Source organism: Vipera ursinii (genome assembly GCF_947247035.1).
Source record: "Vipera ursinii genome assembly, chromosome: 4".
In the NCBI taxonomy this organism is placed as follows: domain Eukaryota; kingdom Metazoa; phylum Chordata; class Lepidosauria; order Squamata; family Viperidae; genus Vipera; species Vipera ursinii.
The window spans coordinates 108005847-108030642 of NC_139514.1; the positions used below are offsets into that span (position 1 = coordinate 108005847).

The following is a 24796-nucleotide window of genomic DNA, read 5'->3' on the forward strand; positions in this document are numbered from 1 at the left end:
AAATGGGGCCAAACTCAGTTTACCAATGTTTCACTTAACAGCAGTAATTTTGGGCTCAATTATGACCAAATGGTATAGTCCCGTGATTGCCATTTGTAATTTCCTTTGCCAGTTTCGGGCCAAACCCTGCCTCTCCCCACCCATTTGGAAGAAATTATTCACACTTAACGACTGTTGTAAAAAAAAATGGTCAGAAATTAGGGAGTGATTTGATTGCAAAGACTTGCCACGAAAATTCCAGTCCAAATTTTGGTCTTAAGTCGAGAACCTCCTGTAGCTAAATAAATTAAAGCCAGTTTTGCATTCCTGACTACCTGATATTGCATCTAAAATGGATGACTCTGCCAAAAAAAAAATTGGGCTTTTTAAATTTGAAATGGGGGGAGGGGGGAGAACAGCTGGACAAAACAGCCTTTTACCTTTTTTTCTGAAACCCAGCCCAGCCCCTGTCCCTGACAACTTCTGGTGTTTTATTATTTTTCTATTTGGAATCAGTTTGGCAGTTGCATATTTTGGACCTCCTCAGTTGCCTGTATTGATAGGGTGGTTTATCTTCACCATGCAGAACACGTCTAATAACACAATCCCAGAAAACACCACCAGTAGTGGAAGATTCACCCTGGATATCCTGAAGAACAAAGCCAAGAAATCCTTAACCAGCTCTCTCGAAAACATCTTCTCCAGGGTGAGATAAATTGCGCAGAGGGGAGTAGGTGGCTGATAAAGTCATTTTAAGCCATTTTCTCTGTCATGTTAGTTTCTTTGTGGGTGGCGAGGAAGCAGACACGAGGTATCGGAATGTTTTGCTGTACCTTTCTCACAGCAATTCCCAGAAATTGTGAATTGCTCTGTTCTCTCTGAAGCTCCTATTTTCAAACTGCTGACTTCCCTTTGAAATCACTCCTTGGGAATTTAGCTTTAATTTTGCTAATTCAGAATTTAGCTTGAAAGAACGGTTGCAGGAATTGGGTGTGCCTGGTCTAGTGAAAAGAAGGACTGGGGGAGACGTCATAGCAGTCTTCCAATAGGGGCTGCCACAAAGAAGAGTGTGGCGGGGGGGGGGTGTCATTCTATTCTCCAAAGCACCGGAAGGCGAGACAAGAAAACAGTGGATGGAGACTAATCAAGGAGAGAAGCAACCTGGAACTAAGGAGAAACTTCCTGACAGTGAGAACAATTGAATCTGTGGAACAGCTTGCCTCCAGAAGTTGTGTGTGTTCCAGCACTGGAGGTTTTTAAGAAGTGACTGGACAGCCATTTCTCCAGAATGCTATTGGGTCTCCTGCTTGTGCAGAGGGCTGGACTAGAAGACCTCCAAGGTCCCTTCCAACTCTGTTACGCCGTTATTCATTGTGGCAGTGTTTGACACTGAAAGGGCACGATTGGGCACTTCATACAGTTCTTTGAAAAGGTACTTTCCCCCCAAGATTCTACATCAGGTGGTGTGACTATTTGCTTTTAAATAGATCTTTAGAGACTCTCCAGACTTATGAAAAGTCAGCATTTACAAGGGGCTCCAGGACTGCCACCTGACATCACTGCCCCATTTGGGGTTGTTTTGAGGAATGTATTTATTTATTTATTTGTATCTCGCCTTTACTAGCTTTACAAATAACTCAAGGTGGCAAACATATCCAAACACGCCTTCCTATTCCTATTCCCCCCCCCACAACAACAGCCCTGTGAGGTGGGCTGGGCTGAGAGAGGGTGACTGGCCCAAGGTCACCCCGCTGCTTTTCATAGCTAAGGCAGGACTTGAACTCACGCTCTCCCGATTTCCAGGCTACTGCCTTAACCACTAGACCAAACTGGCTCACGAGGGCCTTCCTGTCAGCACAGGAGCCACCGAGGCAGGAAAGGGATGCCACCACGTGGTCTCTTATGTCTTGCAGGGGGCCAGTCGCATGCGTGGTCGCTTGGGGAGCACGGAGAGCTTTGAAAGGTGCAACCACCTCACTTCTGACAGAGTAAGTACCAAATAGTCAATAGTGTTAAGCACCTGGGGGTGCAGATAACTAACAATCTGACTTGCTCACTTCATACGTTAACTTCAGTGAAGCGTACAAACCAGCGTTTCCATTCCCTTCATCGGATGAGGAGAGCACATCTTTCTCCTTCTGTCCTGGCCACTTTTTACAGAGGCACAATTGAGAGCATTTTTTTGTTTGTTTGTTTATTGAACCTTTATTGACAAAGTACAACCATGTATACATTGAGATTGGCTGAGCCTCCCTTTGTGCCCTCACCACCACCACCACCACCACCACAATTCACAGTGACAACAAACCCACCATCTTGTTACACCATGTGAGCTAATTGCACAACACACCAGCCTCGCAAGTCAATCGTACATAAAATTATAAAAGTATTTCCTGTTCAAGAGCCTAACAGCCCATGGATAGAAGCTGTTCTTCAGCCTGTTGGTGCGGCTGGCTGTACTCCTGTATCTCCTACCCAATAGTAGGAGAGTAAGGAGGTACCGACCAGGGTGTGAGTCATCCCTGAGAATTTTCCTCCCTCTTCCAAAGCAGCGAGCCCCAGCAATGTCATCCAGTGGTGTCAGGGGACAGCCCACAATTTCTTGTGCTGTACTCACCACCCTCTGTAATGCTTTCCTATCCGCGGCTGTCAGGCCAGCATACCAAACCACAATACAGTACGAGAGGATGCTCTCTATAGTTAACCAGTAAAAGAAGGTCATTAACCGTTGTTCTACCCTGTTCTTCCGCAAGACCCTGAGAAAGTGAAGTCTCTGTTGGGCCTTTCTGGCCACCTGGGTTGTATTGACTTTCCAGGTAAGATCTTCACAGAGGTAGACTCCCAGAAATTTAAAGGAGGAAACTCTCTCCACACAGCCCTCCCCAATGTAAAGTGGGGCAGGTTCCTCCTTTTTCCTCCGGAAGTCTAGCACCATCTCTTTCGTCTTGCTGATGTTCAGGTGCAAGTTGTTGTTGCAACACCATATGGATAGTTTTTGTACCTCCCCCCTGTACGCTGTTTCATCTCCACCTGTAATAAGACCCACTACAGTGGTATCATCTGCGAACTTAAATATCGCAGTAGATGGGTCGGATGTCCACACAGAGAGTGGTAAGGACAGCTGAGAAATTTATAGGAAGCTCACTTCCCATGATTCAGGACACTGTTTATAAGTGCTATGTGCTAAGAGCTCAAAGCATTGTTAGAGACCCCACACACCCACTTCATGGTCTGTTTCTGTTCCTCCCCTCCAGGAGGAGGTTTTGAAGTATTTATAGCAGAACTACTAGGTTCTGAAAAAGCTTTGTTCTTTACTGCATCCATCTTGTAAATTCGCAGGATTCTTTTTTTTCCCCTGCCATGTATATGTATACATTCAAACTAGACTGTGATGTTTCTCTGTGTCATATTTCTCTCTGTGTGTATGTGGGTATATGCACAATGGTATTTTTTTGGAGAGGTGAATGCAACAAAATTTCATTTTAATGCATGCTGGTTAGTGCACATTTAAAGTGACAATAAAGTTTTTATTCTATTCTATCCTTTTATTCTAAATGGGTGGAACCGCCTAGGGTAGAAGCGGTTGCAGAAGAATCAAAGGCGCTGTTTTCCTTGTTTTTATGACAGGTAGTTCCCCATTTACAATTACTCACTTAGTGACCTTTTGAAGTTACATCGGCAATGAACAAAGTGCCTCGTGATCATTCTTCACCGTTACGACCCTTTCAACATCCCCAGGGTCAGGCAGTCAAAATTCGGATGCTTAGCAACTGACTCGTATTTATGACGGCGGCAGTGTCCCGGGGTCACCCAATCCCCTCTTGTGACCTTCTGACAAGCCAAGTCAATGGGGGAGAGCCAGATTCACTTAACAGCCATGTTTACTGTCTCAATAACTGCGGCGGTTCACTTAACAAACGTGGCAAGGAAGGTCGTAAAATGGGGCAAAACTCACTGAACAGCTGTCTCACCTAGCAGTGGAAATTTTGGGTTCAGTTATCGTAAGTCGAGGACTACCTACAGTGCTTTTTTTTGTTAAAAAAAAGGTGCCAGAACTCACACACGTCATACAACCCGCCTTGCCTACCCTACAAGGTTCCATCCAAAAAAGGTGCCGGAACTCCGTTTTGGGTGTTTTATGACAAAAAAAAAGCCCTGACTACCTGTATGTTTTTTTGTTTTTCCCCCCCAACGTTAAAGAGAACAACTGAGAGGAAAGTAAATAATAAATACCCCGGGCTTTTTTTATACAAGCAGAAAAGTTTTCTCCTGTCTCTACCAGCACGGGGAGCATCTGAGTGTTGTTTCCGGAAGGGATGGTCTTCTCGAGCTAAGCAGGGTGCGAGTGGCACCTTTTCCGCTCATTTCCTGTTTAAATGCTCTCTCTCTCTCTCTCTCTCTCTTCCTCCTACAATAGAGATTGTTTCTGCCCCTTCCCTTCCCCAGGATATAAAGGGCTGTTTGTGTGGTTTTCAATTATCCTGTCGGGTTATCCAAAGGGTGGCTGGTCACAGATGCAGCTTGGACATTGCAGGGAAATCCTGTCGGCCCCAGATCCAGGAAGCGGGCCAAGGGGCCAGCTTTGGTGAGGAGGTGGGCTCTTTGCCTGGCTTCCTCCTCTTCTTCCTCCCTCTCCAGATGGTCCTCTAGTCACGTTTGGACTCCCCGGGCTGCGTTGAAGGTGGACCGACGGCCTTCGCCCTTTCGCCAACAAAGTGGGGTTTGCCCGTTTGGTTCTTCAGCCGCAAGGCGCGTCTGTCTTTGTGTGGGGAAAACCACCTCTCTCTTTCTCTCTCTCTTTGGCATGGGAGGTGCCTACTAGAAGGTGCGGGTCATCGGGAGAGTGCCTCATTTGTGTCTGTGGCTTGTAGGACTGCTCCTCTGGGGACTCGCCACCCTCCACGCCGCCGGCATCTCCCGTTGCCTTGGCCGGGCAGCCTTTTCCTGAAGAGGACCCCGACTCTCCCCAGTTCAGGAGACGGGCCCATACCTTTAGCCACCCGCCCTCCGCTTCCAAGAAGAGGATCACTTTCCAGGATGGGCGGTCTCAAAGCGTCCGGTCGCCCCTCCTGAGGCAGAACTCAGCCGAACAGAGCAGGTGAGTTGGGCTGGAGGGGGGGAGGTGGGTTAGGGTGAGGGGCAAGTGGCTGTCTTCAGAGGAGATGCTGGCCTAGATGCCCATTTGGGAGGCCACCTGAGATCCTTGGCTCAGGAAGGCCAGGACTGTTTTCAGACATGCCGATGGCCTGAAGCCGGGATGGGATCGTTGCGGCGTGTTTTACGTAGCCAGGTGTACGTTTCAAATAATAAGGAAAACCATACCTCTCGGCCCAACTCTTGGCAGGCTTCTCGACAGAGATACATTTGAGTCCTTCTGAAAATGAAGGCACAAAATTCTCTGTGGAGATAATTCTCAGTCATCCCAAAGTTGCTTTTTCTTTGAAGACATCTCGCTTCCCATCCAAGAAGCTGCTTCAGCTCTGAGTGGATGGCGGGGAATGGAAGGATTTATATCCCTTTGCAGATAGCTAGCTGGTTGTTTGCAATCTTTTAGAGGGTCCTTGAGGCCATTTGGAGGTTTGTCTGTCTCCTCAAGGTCACCCGAGAAACTTCTTGGATAAGAAGCAAAAACAAAAAAAAAACGTCCTCAAAGAAAAACAAGGAAGCCCAGTTGCCACTTGAAAAAGCAGCTTTGGGATTACAAAATTGTCGTTTGTCCTGTGCACCCCGACAGGTGTGTTTAGTTTAAAAGAGTCATTGCCAAGATTCTACGGGTTTAAATCTCAGCCCTGAAAAAAATGAGAGAAAGCAAGGGAACATTTTCTAAAGAATGCTGGTTTCGCTTGAAATTGTGTAGCTTCATCCAGACTTGAATAGAATTCTGCTTTTTATAAATAAAACAGGGTCTCGTCTTTTTTTTTCCCTTCCCCTGATTCCTTCAAAGCTGCTTCAGTCTTAAAAGGGGGGAAAGGAGCGTTTACAGTCTACTGGTGCTATTTTAAGAAAAGAAAAAAAATTGAAGCACGGATCCATCCTAAGCAAAAGAATATTAAGAGCAAAACTGGATCAGTCCAGTTGTTCAAGGTTATGAATCAACGCGTTGAGCAGGCCAACATTCAGAAGTTGAAAGTCCGAAAAAGAAAGAAAGGGGAGGAGAAAAGTCCTCCTGCTAATCAGTCTCAAATGGCGGGGATTAAAACATTATTCTCTGCATTTCAGACCAGTCTGTGAAATGAATGAGAAGCCAGTAAGGGCTGAATCATTTCTTGGGTGGGGGGGAGGAAGGGGCCTTTTGTCAGATTGCAGCGGCAACTTTTGAACACCTTCAAACGTGGCTCTGTGTGAGGAGATACGGTGGGAGTTTAATCCCTGCCTGGTTGACACACCCTCTGGCTTTCACAAAACCCAGAGGAGTTGACTCTGTGTATGCAAAGACTCTTGTGACATTGTGGGAATCTCCCTTATTGATTTCAATGGGAGACATTTCTGAGGACAAAGATCCCTTCAGGGCTTTGTCAGCCCAAACCCGGCACATTTAGGATATTTAACTCTTAAGACCTCAAGAGGTCACAAACCCTTAGTACCAAAAAGTGGGTTTCTCCCTAAAATGCAGAATCTCCTCCCTTGTCAGGCTGAAATATCGGCCCAGGTTTGGGCAGAGATAGGAAACAGTGCAGTCAGATGCTACGTGGCTTTCAGAAGGTAGACGTGTCTATGCAGATTCTCAATCAATCAGAATAGAGCTAAAAGGGACCTTGGAGGTCTTCTAGTCCAACCTCCTGCTCACGCAGGAGATCCCATACCACCTCAGACAAGTGTCTGTCCAGTCTCTTCTTAAAAACCTCTAGTGATGAAGCACCTACAACTTCTGGAGGCAAGCTGTTCCACTGGTTAATTGTCCTCGCTGTTAGGAAGTTTCTCCTTAATTCCAAGTCGCTTCTCTCCTTGATTAGTTTCCATCCGTTGTTTCTTGTCTTGCCTTCGGGTGCTTTGGAAAATAAGTTGGCCCTCCTCTTCTTTGTGGCATCCCCTCAAATACTGGAATACTGCTATCATGTCACCCCTGGTCCTTGTTTGCTCTAGACTGGCCATACCCAATTCCTGCAGCCGTTTTTCACAAGTTTTAGTCTCCAGGCCCTTAATCATCATAGTTGTTGTTCTCTGCACTTTTTCCAAAATCTCAACATTTTTTTTTATATAATGTGGTGACCTAAACTGTGTTATTCCAGGTGTGGTCTTATTAAGGATTTTTAAAGCAGTGCTTATACCTCATGTCATTTTGATTCTGTCCCAGTGTTTATTCAACCAAGGATCATATTAGCCTTTTTGGCTGCTGTCACACACTGCTGGCTCATGTTTAAGTGATGATCCGCTAGGACTCCAAGGTCCCTCTCACAGTTACTGTTTTTGAGCCAGGTTTCGCCTAATCTGTACTTGCGCCTTTGGTTTTTTTCCTGCCTAGGTGTAAAACCTTGCTTTTCTCTACATTAAATTTCACATTGTTATATAGGGCCCATTGTTCGAGTCTGTCAAGATCTTTTCGGATCCTGAGCTTGTCTTCTGGGGTGTTGGCTATTCCTGCCAGCTTAGTGTCATCTGCAGATTTGATGATCATTCACGTCGCGGTTGTCCCAAAGGTGCTTTTCCAAAAGGCAATTGGACTTTCTTGGGGTTTTTTCTTTGAAAACGTTTCACTTTAGCCCTGGTGGCGCCGTGGTTAGAATGCGGTATTGCAGACTAACTCACTGCTCACTGCCAGGAGTTCAATCCTGACAGGTCTCAAGGTTGACTCAGCCTTCCATCCTTCCGAGGTCGGTAAAATGAGGACCCAGATTGTTGGGGGCAAGATGCTGACTTTGTAAAACTGCTTGGAGAGAGCTGTAAAGCACTGTGAAGCCGTATATAAGTGTAAATGCTATTGCTATCCTTCCTTCCTTCCTTCCTTCCTTCCTTCCTTCCTTCCCAGTGGTTGGAATGCAGTATTGCAGGCTAACTCTGCCCACTGCCAGCAGTTCGATCCTGAACGGCTCAAGGTTGACTCAGCCTTCCATCCTTCCGAGGTTGGTAAAATGAGGACCCAGATTGTTGGGGGCAAGATGCTGACTTTGTAAAACTGCTTGGAGAGAGCTGTAAAGCACTGTGAAGCCGTATATAAGTGTAAATGCTATTGCTATCCTTCCTTCCTTCCTTCCTTCCTTCCTTCCTTCCTTCCTTCCTTCCTTCCTTCCTTCCTTCCTTCCTTCCTTCCCAGTGGTTGGAATGCAGTATTGCAGGCTAACTCTGCCCACTGCCAGCAGTTCGATCCTGAACGGCTCAAGGTTGACTCAGCCTTCCATCCTTCCGAGGTTGGTAAAATGAGGACCCAGATTGTTGGGGGCAAGTTGCTGACTCTGTAAAACTGTTTGGAGAGGGCTTTTAAAAGCACTGTGAAGCGGTATATAAGTCTAAGCGCTATTGCTATTCTCACCCAAGAATCTTCTTCAGTTAATTTCACTGAACTGAACTGAAGAAGCTTCTTGGATGAGAAATGAAACGCTTTCAAAGGGGGAAAAAAAACAACAACCAAGAAAGCCCAGTTCCCGTTGGGACAGGAGGCAGAAGAAACTGACCAAACAGATCCAGATCTTCCTGGAACGATTGCTTCAGAAAACTAGCTTGCTGCGTCCTTGAATGGTGATAAACAGCTCAAGGGAATTTTTTTTTAATTATTATATTTTTTATACCGCCCTTCTCCCGAAGGACTCAGGGCGGTGTACAGGGCAATAAATATAAAAAAGGAATACAAAAGTTAAAAAACGATTAAATATTATGCCCAAGTTTAAAACAGTAATTAAAAAACATATTAAAACCCCAACCCTAACCCATCAAACCAGGTCAGATTGCTCGAATAAATAGGTTTTTAGATTGCGCCGGAAGGAGCGAAGGTCGGGGGGCCATCCGGAGCTCAACCGGCAAGCGGTTCCACAGGTCTGGCGCGGCCACAGAGAACGCCCTCCCCCTGGGGGCCACCAATCGACATTCTTTGATCGGAGGCACCCTGAGGAGGCCCTCTCTGTGGGAGCGCACTGGGCGGAGGGAAGTTGACGCCGGCCTCAGGTGTTGCCGTAGGTAATCCGGACCCATGCCATGTAGGGCTTTGTAAGTCATTACCAACACCTTGAATCTCACCCGGAGGACAACCGGCAGCCAATGCAGCTCGCGGAGCAAAGGTGTAACATGGGAGTATCGGGAGACTCCCAGCACAACTCGCGCGGCTGCATTCTGCACCAGTTGGAGCCTCCGAGTGGACTTCAAGGGCAGTCCCATGTAGAGAGCATTACAGTAGTCCAGACGAGAGGTCACGAGCGCATGAGTGACTGTACGCAAGGCATCCCGGTCCAGATAGGGTCGCAACTGGCGCACCAGGCGAACCTGGTCAAAGGTCCCCCTAGTCACAGCTCCAATATGATCTTCTAAAGAGAGCTGTGAGTCTAGAATTGATGAGAGAGCATGGCTAAAGTGGGCCCTTTTCCTCCCTTATTTTTAGCCATTTCCCGGGCGTTTCTACACCAGCAGCCTCTTCCAATTTACTTTTTTTTCCTCTGCGAAAGTGGCTATCATAGCCGCTCATGGCCAAGGGCAAACATTAAGCCATTCTGAAGATCCAGGTGCTGGGCTTAGCTGATCCATTCCTCCCACGGGATCCTCTTTAGCCTTCAGCAACTCCAGTCTGAAGCAGCTCTTTGGGGTTTCTTCTCTGACAGCCATTTCTTTCCAAATTCCATCCTACCGACTTCTAAGGGAATAAGAACTTTTAGACAAACTGCAGATTTCATTTCTTCTGAACTCTTTGTTTTTGAGAACAGTTGAGAAATCTGGTTTATTTGAAATGCGATGATGGCTTTGGAAGTGTCTTGCCTCTGTGCTTTTTTTTTTTTTTTAGTATTTTCCTCCAGCTCAGGCTGTAACCTTGCAGCACAACAGGAAACCTGAGCAATAACAGTGTTTAGTCCAGCAGCCCAGCGTTTCTTTCTTTGTCTTTGTCATGGCAAAGCTGGGGGCTCTCGCTTGCTCAGCCAGTTTTCCTAATTAAAGCGGCAATTCCCCTTGCCAGATGTTGCTTTTCCACGTGCTGTTTTTTTTTTCTTTTCTGGCACCCAAACAGTTCCTCCCAAGAATTGGTGAGCAGCTGGGGCTAAGAAAAAAAACGCCCCAGACCTTGTCCTCCATTTTAAAAGTGGAAATAAATCTGCTGCCCCATCCTCAGAAAAACCCTGACAAATGTATATTTATTTATTCAGTGGAATTGTGTAAATAATGCTTACAATTAGATGACCTCATCATCCTGCAGAAAGTGACCGACTGTTGTGCGTTTTCTCTCTCTCTTGCACATTGCAAACAAAACAAAACGAAACAATGCCACAACCTCCACCCAACCCCCAACAAAATATTATTGCGAATGAAGGCAACGTCTCCCAGGATAAAGTTTGAGGATCCAATCTGGGTTGGGCACCGGGATCGGACGTTTAGTCTTCCAAGCTTTTGGATCAGCGCTAGAGCCCGTCTTCAAGGAGCTTCTCACTAGCAGAGGGTCCCTGAGGATGGGCTTCAGCACGAGTCCAAAGGTTCAGAAGACTAAATCTCTGGTCCTGGTGACCGACCCAGATTGGATCCTAAAACATGATTGGTTTGATTCAAAGCAGACTCTGCACAATACCTGGAAAGGCAAGTGTCTTAAGCATCTGTGAGCGTGTGCATAAATCCCTGTAAAATGTGTCATCTAGCACAGGGGTTCGCAAACCCCCGGTTTGTCCACACAAACAAGCAAAGCCCCATCTGTGGGACGCAGGCAGCACACAAAACCATGGACTCTCCAGTCCGAGGAAAAACCTTTCTCCACAGAACCGGTCCCTGATGCCCAAAAGGTTGGGGACCTCTGATCTAGCACAGGGGTCCCCAACCCCTGGTCTGTGGACCGGGAGCGGTCCGCGGCATGCCAGAAACCAGTCTGCGCAAATGAGAGAAGCCCCATCTGTAGGATGCAGGTAGCACAAAAAAAACCACACCCCACCCGATCCACATTAAAACCTCTCTACACACAAGTGTTCCCTGGTACCCAAAAAAGGTTGGGGGCCGCTGATCTAGCAGATAGTGACTTTGCTTGTAGTTTAAAGGCGAGGGCCTGAAGGTCCCATGCGTGTGAGGGAAGAGCAGTCATTTAGGGGTCCCCCATTCATTGTGAGGCGGTCTCCCCAAAAGAGGGTTTAGGGCGTTCAGCCCACATTTTTGGCCACAGCTTCACCTTCCAGGTACCATTTATTCGATCACCCACTCTGCTGAGGGAGAGCTATCTGTGAAGGAAGCCATCCACCAACTCCAATTCTACTTGAGGACCACACGGCTAAACTTGGATTTTAACCCCTTGGCTGCGTTCTGGTGTGGGGCCCGCCCTCTTCAGTTTAGGAAACTCTCCTATCCCCAGCTCAGCTCATTTGCACAGAATGGGACAACACGCCAGGGCAACTTGCCGTGGCCAGCTCACCCCAAGGCAACGTGCCTCAGGACAGTTCAACAAATACAAAAGCGAGGGGGTCCTTGGTGCTCTCTGAGCTCACTCGTTTTGTTTGCAGATGTTTCATTTCCCAAACGAGGCACTGATGACGCTACCTAGTTTGGGGTCATGAAACCTCTGCAAGAAAACGACCAAGCTCAGAGAGTACCAAAGGAAACCCTCCCCCCACCGCCCCGCTCATTTCAGCCCTGAGCTACAAATATTCTCCTTTATAAACAGAAACGTTAAATTAATTTCAACGGAACCCTGGCTAATAACAATGAAATAAAAGTCAATCCGGAAATACGAGAGTTACAATCGTTTCGATGAAAACATGGTCGCCAATGTTAAAAGTAACTAAAAGAAACAATGCAGTGTTGAGTTGTCCCGCGGCGAGTTGGCCACGGTGCGTTGGCTGCAGTGAGTTGGCTGTGGAGAGTTGCTCTGGATCCCATTTGTATGCTGTTTTGGTGACAATGCCCAGATGCAGCTCGGCTTAACTCTGCCCTTTTGTGCAGTGGGTGTAGACCAGGGCTTTTCAACCAGTGGTACGGGTACCACCTGTGGTGCATTGGCACCTAGCAGGTGGTACATGACCATCCTAGAAAAGTGGTAGCTGGGAAGGGGAATGAGCACAAGCCTGAGCGAGAGATGGCTGGAGCTGCAGGGCTGTCAGGGCTTAGCAGAAGCGCCAGGATCAGTGCCAGGCACCAGCTGGAGCTCGGCGCTGATCCTGGCACTTCTGCTGAGCCCAGAAGAAGCGCCAATCAGCCGGAATGTTGCAGCATTTCCAGGGTCTTCTGATTTACATTCAGATTCTTGGCAGCTGATTCATATTTATGACGGTCACAGTGTCCCAGGGTCATGCGAAGTGACCGAAACCTACTGCAACCACCCAGCAGACTGGGGGGGGGGGGGATAAAAACCAAACACCCCACCCCCACCCTCGCTGCCAATCCTCAACAAAATTGCTCACAACAATGAAAACCTCGGACAGGAGGAAGAATGCTGCTGGGCAGGCAGGCAGGCATCTTGCTCGGCTGTGGCTTGGGGGGCCATTCTGTGCCATTGTAACTTTGAACAGTCACTAAGCGAACTGTTGTAAGTCGAGGACTACCTGTACTTCATCACTTTTTTTCATTTTTTCCTTTTTCTTTTTGGTCATCAAGTTTTTGACACCTTGCTAGGCGACTGGTGGTACCCGGATGATGCCATATCCCAGTGATGGCGAACCTTTTAGAGACCGAGTGCCCAAAGTGCAACCCAAAACCCACTTATGTATCATCGGGTGCCGGGTGGGTGTGGCCAATTGTATGGGCATGGCGCATTGCGTGGGCGTGGCTGTGGTGGTAATGGCAGACTGGGTGGGACTAAAAACTTCAGTCAATCAATTCTAACTTTGCGATATCATTTTTCCCCCACCAGAAGTGGAAATTGATTGATTGAACCTTTTTTTTTTTTTTGCACACCGCGGCGGAGGCCTAAAGCAAAAAAGGTTTTATAAAAGCCAGCTGAAGGCCTAGGACTGAGGCGCCGCCGCCTGTTTCCACAGAGAAGGCTCTGTGTGCCACCTGTGGCACGCGTGCCATAGGTTTGCCACTACGGCCACATCCTAGAAGTGGTACAATGGGTAAAAAGATTGAAAAGACCTAGTATAGACGAGAGGTTGGGCCCCCCCCCTTAAAGGCTGGACTAGAACTTACCGCTCTCTTTTTTTTCTTATTGCCTGCTGCCAGGCTGGCAGTTGCCCGACGTACCCGCTGTGACAGTGAGTCTTCAGTGCCTCCCAGGCTCTCTTCTTCTTTCTCTGCCCCTTCTTTCCTGAAAAGCTTCTATCATAGTTCTGGGAAGCCGGCTTCTCCGCCTGAAGGTGATCCCACCAGGAGGTGAGACCGCTAATCCTGCCCGCCTGCTCTGCTGCATTTCCCACCCATCTGGCTTGCCAGAGCCTGACTGGCCGCTTAGGGAACATCTCATGAGCATCCCTGCCTGATGCACTCCGCGGACAAAACGTCTTCAAAGCTGCAGGCGGAGGATGGGCTTCATGTGGCCCCACGCTCGCCAACGCTGACGCCATTTTGGGTCACATCAACATTGCCGACCCAGAGAGAGAGAGAGAGAGAGACGCCAGGGTCCTTCCTAGCCTCACTCAGATTGTAAACCTGTATTCCTTTTAAAAGCCAACCCTGTAAGTAAGTCTCTGGGGCTTCCTCACAGGTCTCTCTTTGTCTACTCTCTCGTCCTGGAAGGGTGTGGAAGGATTTTTTTTTCTTCCTCCCCCAATCCTTTTGGGGTTTGGGGTCAGGACAGACAACTTGGCAGCTTCTCCTGACAGTCGGTTCCACAAGCAATTTGAGCACCCGATGCTTAATAGCGGAGGTAAACTTACCCGAGTTTGTAGAACTTGCCTGACCTTGAAAAAAAAGCTATTTAATTTTTATTTTTTTTATTTTTTTTAATCAGCAGCTTCGGTTTACATTATTGCTGGTTAATATAAAAGTATTTACCGTTCAGAGTTTTTTTGGGGTACGGGAAGCACCGGCAATGTTGATCTTTTTTTTTTGGTGGTCCCTCTACTAATGAGCATTTCTATATTTTTGCTGTGTGGCAAACTGTGATGAATCTTGGCATGTTTTCTAACACTGCAAATAGCACAGTTTCCAGCCATCTGCAGCCACCTGTAGGTGTGCGCTCTGGGCCCAGTGTCTCATTTTCACAGTGCACTTTTTAATCAGCCAGCTAAGCTTCATGCAGGACACAGTGGGAGGTTTCAGGCATGTTTTGATTCAGGGGTGGGGTGGGGGGTTGGATGGAGGAAGATGCCTCCAATCTTTTTTAAAAAGCGTGGCTTGATTGTCTTGTTGCTTATGAACCCAGCTGGTAAAGGTAAAGGTTCCCCCGCACATGAGTGCTAGTCGTTTCCGACTCTAGGGGCGGGTGCTCATCTCCCTTTCAAAGCCGAAGAGCCAGCGCTTGTCCGAGGACGTTTCTGTGGTCATGTGGCTGGCATGACTAGACGCCAAAGACGCACGGAACGCTGTTACCTTCCCACCGTAGTGGTCCCTATTTTTCTACTTGCATTTTTACATGCTTTCGAACAGCTAGGTTGGCAGAAGCTGGGACGAGTAACAGGCGCTCACTCTGTTACGCGGCACTCGGGATTCGACCCGCCAAACTGCCGACTTTCTGATTGACAAGCTCAGCGTCCTAACCCACTGAGCCACCGTGTCCCTATCAGCTGTTAAATTAGCTTAATTGAATTAAAATTACTTGCTGACCATCTCGTGGTTCAAGGCACTCCGAGCTATTTCCTGAGTCCACCTCTCTGTTTTTTACGCTTCTGTGTAATTCCTGGGCTGTGGAGGGACCTTCATGGTGTCAACACTGAAGCTTAAGGAACAAGAATGGAAGATGTAGACATTCAGTCTGCCTCGTTAGTGTATGATTTAGATGTAAGCTCATCTCTAACCTTGTGATTCACCTTAGAATAGAATTGAGCTGGAAGGGACCTTAGAGGTCATCAAGTCCAACCCCCCCTGCTCAAGCAGGAGACCCTACAGCATTTCAGACCAGTGACTATCTAGTCTCTTCTTAAAAGCCTCCAGTGATGGAGCGCCCACGATTTCTGAAGGCAAAATGTTTCACTGGTTAATTGTCCTCGCTTTTAGGAAGTTTCTCCTTAATTCCAGGTTGCTTCTCTCTTTGGTCAGTTTCCAACCAGTGTATTAAACATTTTTGACTTCCTATGAATTCCATACAATTAAAAGTTTTAACATATCTGGATCTACCTTCTCTTGAATTGGGACTTACCAGCGCCCTCTAGTCTAAACGAAGACGTAAGACCTCTTTATTCGGTTAATCTAGATGAGAGCCACAGCAGTCACTCCAACATACTTTTTTCTTCCTTGTGATGGTCTCTAGGCTCTAAAACATTAAAAAGGTTTCTACAGATTTCAGGGAGAAGCAGTCAGAACGTAGTGTGGGATTGGCTGCCCTTGTAAGGTTGCCAACTGGTTGTTCCTCTATTACAAAGTTGCTCGGAGTCATCGCTCAGTCAAAACCAATAAGAAGTTCTTCTTTCTCTTCCAAGCCGCTTGGAATAGAAACGAGCACTTTTGGCTGGCTGTAACTGAATTGGTTGGTCTATCACCTTTTGTGCAACATTTTTAAAAGGCAGAGAGAAAATCTTGTGGGACGTTTGGACCGCTGACAATGTGTTTAAACTATTATTGTCCGACGTTCTTCCTTTTCTACTCCCTCGCCTTTTAAAGAAGTCCTCCAATTCTCCTTGCATTGGACCATCCTCTTAATGGTCTCTTGATCCTGAAAGTCTGTTAAGCAGGTGCATTAGCAATCCCTCAGCTTACCTACCACGTTGTCATTTGCAAACTTCTAAAGATTTCTTTTAAACACACCTAAAATTATCCTAATACAGGATAATGTCACGTTCAGTTTAGCACGTTGCACGGTGAAGCAATTCACCGAATGTCTAAAATTTTAATCTTAGGAATTTACAATTGGTCGGCAGTAATTCTAAGGAATAAGCTGCTTTTGCAGTTGAAACTTTCTTTCTATTCAATTTTTGGGTAGGGAAAAGTATTTTGATTAAACCGGGCCTAGTCAGTATTAATTCTGACAGCTGAAGCAACAGACAGCTTTGGATTTTTTGTTTTTGTCTATCTGTATGAATTTAATTTGAAAACGCCTGGAGAAATGTTTTGGACCTCACATGAAAACAGATCTTCTTTTTTTTTCTTTTTCTTTTTTGCAAATTGTGAAGGGTTATTTGTCAGCCTGAAAAAAAAAGGTGTGTGTTTTAACCATTAGCAGAATGGTGCTGTGGGTACATGAGGTCCAAACAACGTCTTCTGAGACAGGCGTAGTACTTTTAACAACTGCAGCTGGTAGTGGTGCTTTTAAAAAAAGGGGTTATTCTCTCCTATTGGAGATACAGGATTTCACCACCACCACCACATTCTCTGCAACAGGATGAAGATTTGATTTAGGGACTTCACCGTTTCCTTAATGTTCTGGTTCTGCTGATTTGGCTGTGCCTGGGACTATGGTACGGATTTTGAAACCTCAGTTCTGGTTTTTCTGTAGAATTAAGTTTCTAATTTGGAAAGGACAAAGAAAAGGCCTCTCTCTCTTTCCCTTCAGACCTCCAGTAGCCTCTCCCAAATGGCAAAGGTTGTCCACTGGGGCAATGCAGGGCCTAAGATTTGACTTGGAAGAGAGGCTGAGATGCTCAAGGAGGCTTTGCTGCGCCATCCCAGAAAGCAGATATAGCTGCTTGAAGGAGCTCAAAATCAACCCTCCTGCCATTTTCTGAAGCAGCTCTTCCAACTCCAATGCAAAGCACACACACACAGCCTTCTGACTCGTCCTGTCTGGGAAAACAAAGCTCAGAGCAACCCAAGGCTTGCATCTTGCAAGCGTCTTGGGCAGACGGACTCGCTAATGCTTGACACGTACCTAAGTTTTCAACTGAAGTTTGATGCATGCTGCTTAACTTTAGGGCAGTCCCCAAATGTACCCATGGGATTGTACCACAGCTTAAAAACTGACGTAAGGCAAGGGTCTCCCAACTTGGCAACTTTGACCTGTGGACTTCAACTCCCAGAATTCCTCAGCTAGCCAGGCTGGGGAGGTTGAAGTCCATCAGTCTTAAAGTTGCCAAGTTTGGAGACCCCTCTGACATAAGGGGATGGAAGAGATCTCCAAGCCAGCCTTGGGAGAAATGCTCTCATGGCTTTCTTCCACTTCACCGAACCTTGCATGCTGTTTTTCTCCAGCGCATGCGTGTGTTTTGGTTCTCTTTCAAAACGTGCAGACTAAAGCATGGACTGGATGCCTTAAGTTAACACATTTCTTCCAAGGAAAAGAGAAGTTGAACCGAAAGCAAATGCAAAGTAGAAAATGCAAATATGAATGCCGAGCATCAGCATAAACATTTCTCTCGGACCAGCTGGATCAAACTAGAAGCATTCCTGTTACACACAGAAAAATTGTGACAACCTAATTTGGGGTGACGGGCGTGGAATGTTGTGGCACAGGTCTATGGAGGGCGGTAGAAAAGCCCACTTTGTTTTTGGAGAAGCCCAGCGTGGTTCATAAAACAGGAAGAAGAAAGTAGCTTTGTAAGTATTATATATCTTGGATAGCGAAGTTCCGTAAAATTTTCCCCTTGAGTACAGACAAGTCTGAATACACACTCTTAACAGAGTTTCACAGCTGTGTGAAATAAAAGCAGGGTTTTATCGTGGGCTAATTCTTTGGAAATTCCTTGTGCCTCTTACACACTTACTTAAGGATAACGTTGAGCCGTCTGGTATTCAAAGAAAATTATGTTTGGAAGTAATTACTATCATAATGCATTAGTGGTTCTGCTGTTTTACTTAATACTGATTTTTTTTTTAAAAAAAATAATGATCCAAGCTCCCAAGCGAAAGAATGTTTTGCATTATGCTAAAAAACTATTAAGACTTTTTTTTTGTACTGCTGGAGGAAAAATGAGAATGATTAAACTGTAAACATATTTAGCTTCTAGAAGAGCTTATCTGAAGGCTTGTTTGAATTATAGCTTCAGGGGTAATTTAAAGCCAAACTGTGGATACTGCTAATTCCCTTTTTGGAAGTTTGCTGTTCATAACCTTTTTAGGACTGGTGAGCTATGCCTATGTGGTTTCCCCCCACCCCACCCCTTATTGTTGTTGTTAAATCATTCCTATGACTGTTGAAGGTTTAAGTTTTTATTAGATAGTTGGTGGGGGCTGGATGGTTCAGTGGTTAAAGATGCTGAGCTTATCAGCTGGCAGCCGGGGTTCAAGACCCGAGCTCCTTGCGACAGGGTGAGCGCCCGTTCCTTGCCCCAGCTCCTGGCCACTTAGCAGTTCGAAAGCATGCAAATGCAAGTAGATATATATACCCCGTTTCCCCCAAAATAAGACCCACCCTGAAAATAAACCCTAGCCTGATTTTTTTGGGGGGCGTGGGTGGGCCTAATATAAGCCTTACCCCAAAAGTAAGCCCTGGGGGTGGGTGGGCGTGGCCAGTACAAGCAGCAGCGAGGGTGCACGGGCAGATGGTGTCCAGCAGCAGCCGCCGCAGCCCTCCTGCCCCTTGGTGCGGCGTAGGAAAGTCCGAGCGCAGAAGCGGAGGCAGAGGGGAGGCAGGCGATTTGGACGCGCCACGCACTGTTCACCCAGAGGGAAAGTGGAAGCTTGGTCTATTTGGGAATCGGGCGCTTAGAAACGGAGTGATTCGCTCCATCTCCAAGCAGCCCATTTGCAAGCAGACGAAGCTTCCAGTCTCCCTCTGGGTGAAAAGTGTTTGGGTAGGGCAGCTCCATCTCCTCCCCCCACCTGTCTCGCCTCGTGGTGGGGGCATGCACGGCGGGCCATGTGGCCTGCGATCGGCCTCAGAAGTGGGCCAACGGCCACGTTGGCTCCTGCTGGACAGGGCTGTCAGTGCCGCGAAGTGTGGCAGGTGTCAGGAAAAAAATAAGAGATTCCCCTCCCAAATAAGACCTAAAGGTAAAGGTTCCCCCGCACATGCGTGCTAGTCGTTTCCGACTCTAGAGGCCGGTGCTTATCTCCGTTTCAAAGCCGAAGAGCCAGCGCTTGTCCGAGGACATCTCCGTGGTCATGTGGCCGGCATAACTATACGCCAAAGGCGTACGGAACGCTGCTACCTTCCCACCGTATTGGTCCCTATTTTTCTACTTGCATTTTTACGTGCTTTCGAACTGCTAGGTTGGCAGAAGCTGGGACGAGTACCAGGCGCTCACTCTGTTACGCGGCACTCGGGATTCGGCCCGCCAAACTGCCGACCTTCTGATCGACAAGCTCACCGTCCTAACCCACTGAACCACCATGTCCCTTAAATAAGACCTACTGCCTCTTTTTAGAGGCAAAAAAAAATAAAGAAATAAGACCGGCTCTTATTTTCACGAAAACACGGTGGGTATCACTTCAGTGAGAAGGTAACAGCGTTCCCTGCACCTCGGCATATAGTCATGCCGGCCACATAAGGAAATGTCTTTGGACAATGCTGGCTCCCTCGGCTGAGAAACGGACATGAGCACCGCCCCCTGGAGTCAGACACACCTGGACAGGGAAAACTTTTACCTTTTGCCTCTACGTAGTTGGACTTCCTATTGTCGCAATTGCAGGAGAGACAGATTTTTAGAGGTGGCGGTTCAGCAATAGTTAACTGCTTTATTGCTAGCCCTCTATTTATTTATGTCCTTCGTTTTCCTTGAGGAAGCAGGAACAAGAAAAAAGGCCTTCAGAAAAGTTCTCCCAGGAGCACCATAGAAAAGGGAGGTCCTTGAATCTCCTCCATCTCCAGCCCGGATGGCTTCTCCGTGGATTTTGACATGTTTGTGTTTCTCAGCCCAGCTTTCATAACCTTTGTTAGGGAGCATGGGCCGCTCTCACTTTTTCCACATAAACACAAGTGTGTTAAAACTGGAAAGAGAAGCAACGGTGTCTATTCGGACACTTCCAATTACTAAAGGAGGAGATTGCTTACTTTTAAAAAAAAACAAAAACAAACCAGAATGTTGTGCCTCAAACACGTCTATTCGTCCTCCTTTTAACTCCTTCGTGTTTTTTTAAGTTTGCTTTGTTTTTTTAGTTTGAGACCTATTTATAGAACATGCACTAGCTCCAGGACTGAAAAATCAAGTGCTAGGTTTGGATGCAAAAATGAAATTGTGATAAAGGACTGGTGGGGGGGGGGGGGGGGAGGAAGGCTCTCTGGCTGGGAATAAGCAAGCATGTTTTTCTTGCGGTTGTTGTGTGCCAACGGAGATGCTCCTGGGTCGAAGGGAGGCCGGGTCCCCCATGGAGTCTCTGGGCTGCCTCTGTGCCTGGTGATCGAATGCAGCCTGGGGTTTATAAATGCTCTTGCTGGCTTTAGATGGGCCACAGCTCAGTGTTCACAAGAAGGGCTGTTCTTAGTGACCTACGTTGTGTTTTCTTCCTCCTGGTCCTGTCCTGCAGCGATGTGGAGAAAAGGAAGAGGACTTCCTCAGTGTGCAGCAGTGACTCTCTAAATGCCGGGGGTCTCACCCTGGCCCCCCGTCGGATTTCCTGGCGGCAGAGGATCTTCCTAAGGGTGGCATCACCCATGAAGAAGTCTCCTTCAGCCATGCAGCTGCAAGGTCTGTTCCTACTTGGAGAAAATGATTCCGGCAGTGTGGTTGAATTTCCTTTTCTCTTGTAACGATGGGTATCTCTTGGAGATCCACATCTAGGTTCCAACATATTCTTTCATTAATCAGCCTCAAGGATGTGGATTACCTGTCAACATCCAGCTCAAGAATCCAAATAAAAGTCCAGGTTAATTCCGTTTCTGAAAATCTTAACTTTTTATTGAATATACGGCAGTGTAATGTTGAAGCGAAGCTAACCCTGAGGTTCCCAAGACACCAGTTCCTAGAATTAAACAATAATTTCTCTGGCCACACCCCCACCCTTGTCTCGTAATCCATATAAACAATTTCACTTTGTTATGGGAACCATCTGCTTCCTCTCCGCACCTGCTGCAGTGTCCTTGGAAAGGTTTCAGGCTCTTAACGTCCTACAGTGGAAGTGTAGATGTTTTGCTTCTCCATCTAACCAATTCTGAAGCAATACCTCCCTTGCCCTTATTCTGATGGCAAGTTGAAGTGAAGAGGCACGTAGCTGCCAAAGTTTCACTCTTGTCACTACATTTGTGTAAGCTGTCAACCTAAGTATATGACTGTCTGAAGTGACCACTTAGTCAGTACCAAAGTGATGTAATGAGGGATAGTTTCTTTCTTCCATGAGACCAGGAAAGTGGCCCTGCCAGTTTGTTTGCCAGTGACAAGAGTCCTTTTCAGCTTCTCAGAAGCTTGGTAGGCAATGCCCAGGATTCAAGAACAGATAGACACTGGTCTATTGATCAACAATGCCCAATTTGTTTTTCTATTCTTTGAAAGTGAGCAAGATAATGAATTGGCTGTACTTAAAATGTCAAAACTGAAAAATTTCAAAATCCATTTTGGAGTTACAATAATACCTAACAATAACCTAGATCAGTGTTTCCCAACCTTGGAAACTTTAAGCTTTGTGGACCTCATGCTGGTTGGGGAATTATGGGAGTTGAAGTCCACACCCCTTAAAAGTCGCCAAGGTTGAGATTAAATAAATTCAACTATGTGTCAGTCAATAAGTATCTCAAAGGAGAGATAAGAAGTTGAAATTGCAGTTCAGCTTTCAAGATTGGGACGTTTTCTTCTCAAAATGCTTTTCTCGCCAAAGCTGCCAGTCGTTTAATCTAAACTTTTGAGTAGCTTCTAAATTAAGGACTGGGCAGAGAGTAGCATCTCTGCAGCTCTGGTGTTTTCCTAATAAAATCCAGCATACATAAAACCTCTTCCAGGTGTGATGTAAATATTCTTCTTTCTGCTTACAATTCCTGCTTGAATGCACCTGGAGTTGATTTGGCTTTAGTTTCGTAGGAAACTTGGGAGAACCATCTGAAGTTAGATTCACCTCTGGATTGATCCTCAGGAAAAGGATTAAATGCTTCTTCCACATTTCTGGATAAAAATATAAACCATGAGCGATCTTCCGTCTGTCCCTTTTCTGGGATCATAAACATGGCTGCTTTCTGCTTTTCTGCTGCATGTGCTCATAACCACAGGGACCCCAGAGCTTCTGCCAAATAGCTGCTTTGAAGTCTATACTGAAAGGGATCCCTAATTTGGTTCTTTGACTCCCATGAGCTCATACCTCTGAAGGGCCCTTACTAGAAGAGAGAGGTTTGTTTCCTTTTATTTCCAACTACTTCAAAGCCTGATGGACTGATTATAAATAAAGGATCTTGCTACAGAGCTCTTTTAGGGAGAGAGTTATAAAAGCCATTTTTGTATTGTTGGTGGGGATCTGTTAGCTCAGGAACATCCCTTTATGATCCAGCATGTAAGGAGTGTTGCTTGATGCTAAATGGTCTTGCCTATGTCTGTATCCATTAGGGCAGGGGTGTCAACTTGGCAGCCCGCCAGCCTGATGCATCGCGCACAGGCCACGCCCACCCCGGGCTCTCCAAAGACAAAAAAAAACATCATGATATGTCGTGACACGTCATATGACTCGATCGAGTTTGACACCCATGCATTAGGGGTACCAAGTGTGAGACAATGACTCATTCTTTGTGCATGACAAGGAGAAGGGCTGAAAACAGGAGAATAAATCTAAAATAATAGAATCTGAAATCCAAAAGTAATAAGTATTCTTCCTTGTTTATATTTTTTGAACAGGATACAGTTTTATCTGTCTCTCCATCATCTATCTATCTATCTATCTATCTATCTATCTATCTATCTATCTATCTATCTATCTATCTACCACCTCAGCATGATTCTGGGTAGCTTACAATAAAATGATAAATATTAAAAGTAATCAGATGAGGTACAAAACTAGAAAACCAGAAAAGGGTCAAGGATTTTGCTGGTTTGTCTTTCAAGTACATCAGTTTCTGGCTTGGGGTATAGCAGTGGTAGTGAACGATGTCCCTTTTATGACTTGTGGACTTCAAATCCCAGAATTCCTAAGCCAACATGGCTGGCTCAGGAATTCTGGGAATTGAAGTCCACAAGTCATAAAAGGGCCATCGTTCCCCACTCCTGGCGTATAAGGTTGAGCCTAAAGTTTCACTGCCTTAGGGACTTTGCAGCACAAACCAAATTCCAAAAGCTGTTTGTTCAGGTCTCTGCAGAGTTCACAACCACGATTTGTAGGTTGAGGGTGATGGGATGGGGGAAGTGTAACAGAGAAATAATGGGGTGGATTAGGGCAATATCAAAAGTACACAATTAGGGTTGGGCTTTGTTTCTTAAAATGAGACCTCAAGTACAGATACTGGGTAGCATTGACTGAATTCACGGTTAACCAAATGGTTCTTTCCACAGATGGCTGTGATGAAAAAGAACTGCTGCCATTATCCCCGCTTCCACCGTCCTTTGACGAGGTTCCCCTGATTTCCATCTTGCAAAATGAGGATGTCCAAGATCAGACCGGAGAGAAGAAGAAGTCAGAGGAGCTGCAGAGCCTGTGGAAAAAAGCGATCCACCAGCAGATCCTTCTCCTCCGGATGGAGAAGGAAAACCAGAAACTGGAAGGTTGGTGCAGGCTGTGGACTACCGGGGGCAGGAGGTCTGGAGAGGCACGGAGGGGCATCTGCTTCCCTTTTAAAAGGCACACTAGAGAAAACATTTTTGAAACCTTCATGCAGAAATCTTTCAATCAATTACTTTATCCAGGAATAGGTTTTCTTGGAACTAGAGCAGAAATGTCCCTTCTTAGCCAACAATGCCCTCCCTCAGCAAACCAGCTGTAAATGAGATTATTTGGACCACTCCTCATGCATTACGGCAGTAGTAATTCATTCTGCAGTTGCTTAATGTAAGCTGCAGGGCATGGAAGGCAACTGAGGAACATTCTAAGAGCAACATCTCTCCTGGAGACATACCATGTGCTAATGGTCCTTCCTTCCTTCCTTCCTTCCTTCCTTCCTTCCTTCCTTCCTTCCTTCCTTCCTTCCTTCCTTCCTTCCTTCCTTCCTTCCTTTCCCATTGGCTTGCTTTTTCCTCCCACAATGATTTCTGGCTATGGATTGGGGGAATCAGATGTTTAGTTTAGTGGTGGACATGTCACTTGGGCTTAAGAGGCCCTTGTGGCTGCTTTTGCTGGTCTTTACCATCAGTGCCAAGCAGGAGAAGGCATCAGAGGCAGCTGTAGATGTTCTTCGTTCCTTCAGTTCCAGCGGCCGTGGGATTTGAGGACAAGCCTTAATTTTCTCTGTCCAAGAATTTGAGCGATGACGGACAGTAAATCTGTGTCCGGGTTTCTTACTCTCCCTTGCTTATATTGAAGTGAGGAGATATCAAGAATCTGTATTGGCCTACAGAGAATGACCTTCCTATGGACGTGGTCTCCAGAAGCTCCTCACGCGCAGCCTGGCTCCGTTCCCACCCCAGCAGAGAAACTCTGATTGAGAGCTGGTCCATCTGTTTATTATAATTTAGACTTGACCATCAAGAGGAAGGAGGAAACTGTTGGTCGCCATTGCTGATAGTTTCATACCTGACAATGAAGAAGGAGAGATGGAAGCAGGATGACTGCAGGGCTCTGAACTCTCTCCAGGCCTTCCAGGGACCAGACGGGAGTATGACCTTTCCCCAGACTCTGATGTCCCCAGGAGGCAAGGTCCAAACTGGTTACTTTGGAACAAGCCCTGGAGACGTTGTGCTTC

General features: G+C 46.5%; 1 protein-coding gene across 2 annotated transcripts in view; it reads left to right on the forward strand.

The window, feature by feature from the left end:
- TBC1D4 (TBC1 domain family member 4) overlaps positions 1–24796 on the forward strand; it is a 98455-nt gene that overhangs the window by 58211 nt on the left and 15448 nt on the right. Inside the window, exons 8-13 of one of the 2 annotated variants that reach the window (XM_083362293.1) lie at positions 566–685; positions 1893–1967; positions 4851–5077; positions 13246–13395; positions 20518–20678; positions 23454–23663. In XM_083362293.1, coding sequence (XP_083218419.1) covers positions 566–685; positions 1893–1967; positions 4851–5077; positions 13246–13395; positions 20518–20678; positions 23454–23663 — 943 coding nt within the window. The remainder of the gene's footprint in view (positions 1–565; positions 686–1892; positions 1968–4850; positions 5078–13245; positions 13396–20517; positions 20679–23453; positions 23664–24796) is intronic. The other variant, XM_083362294.1, reaches the window with a different exon arrangement.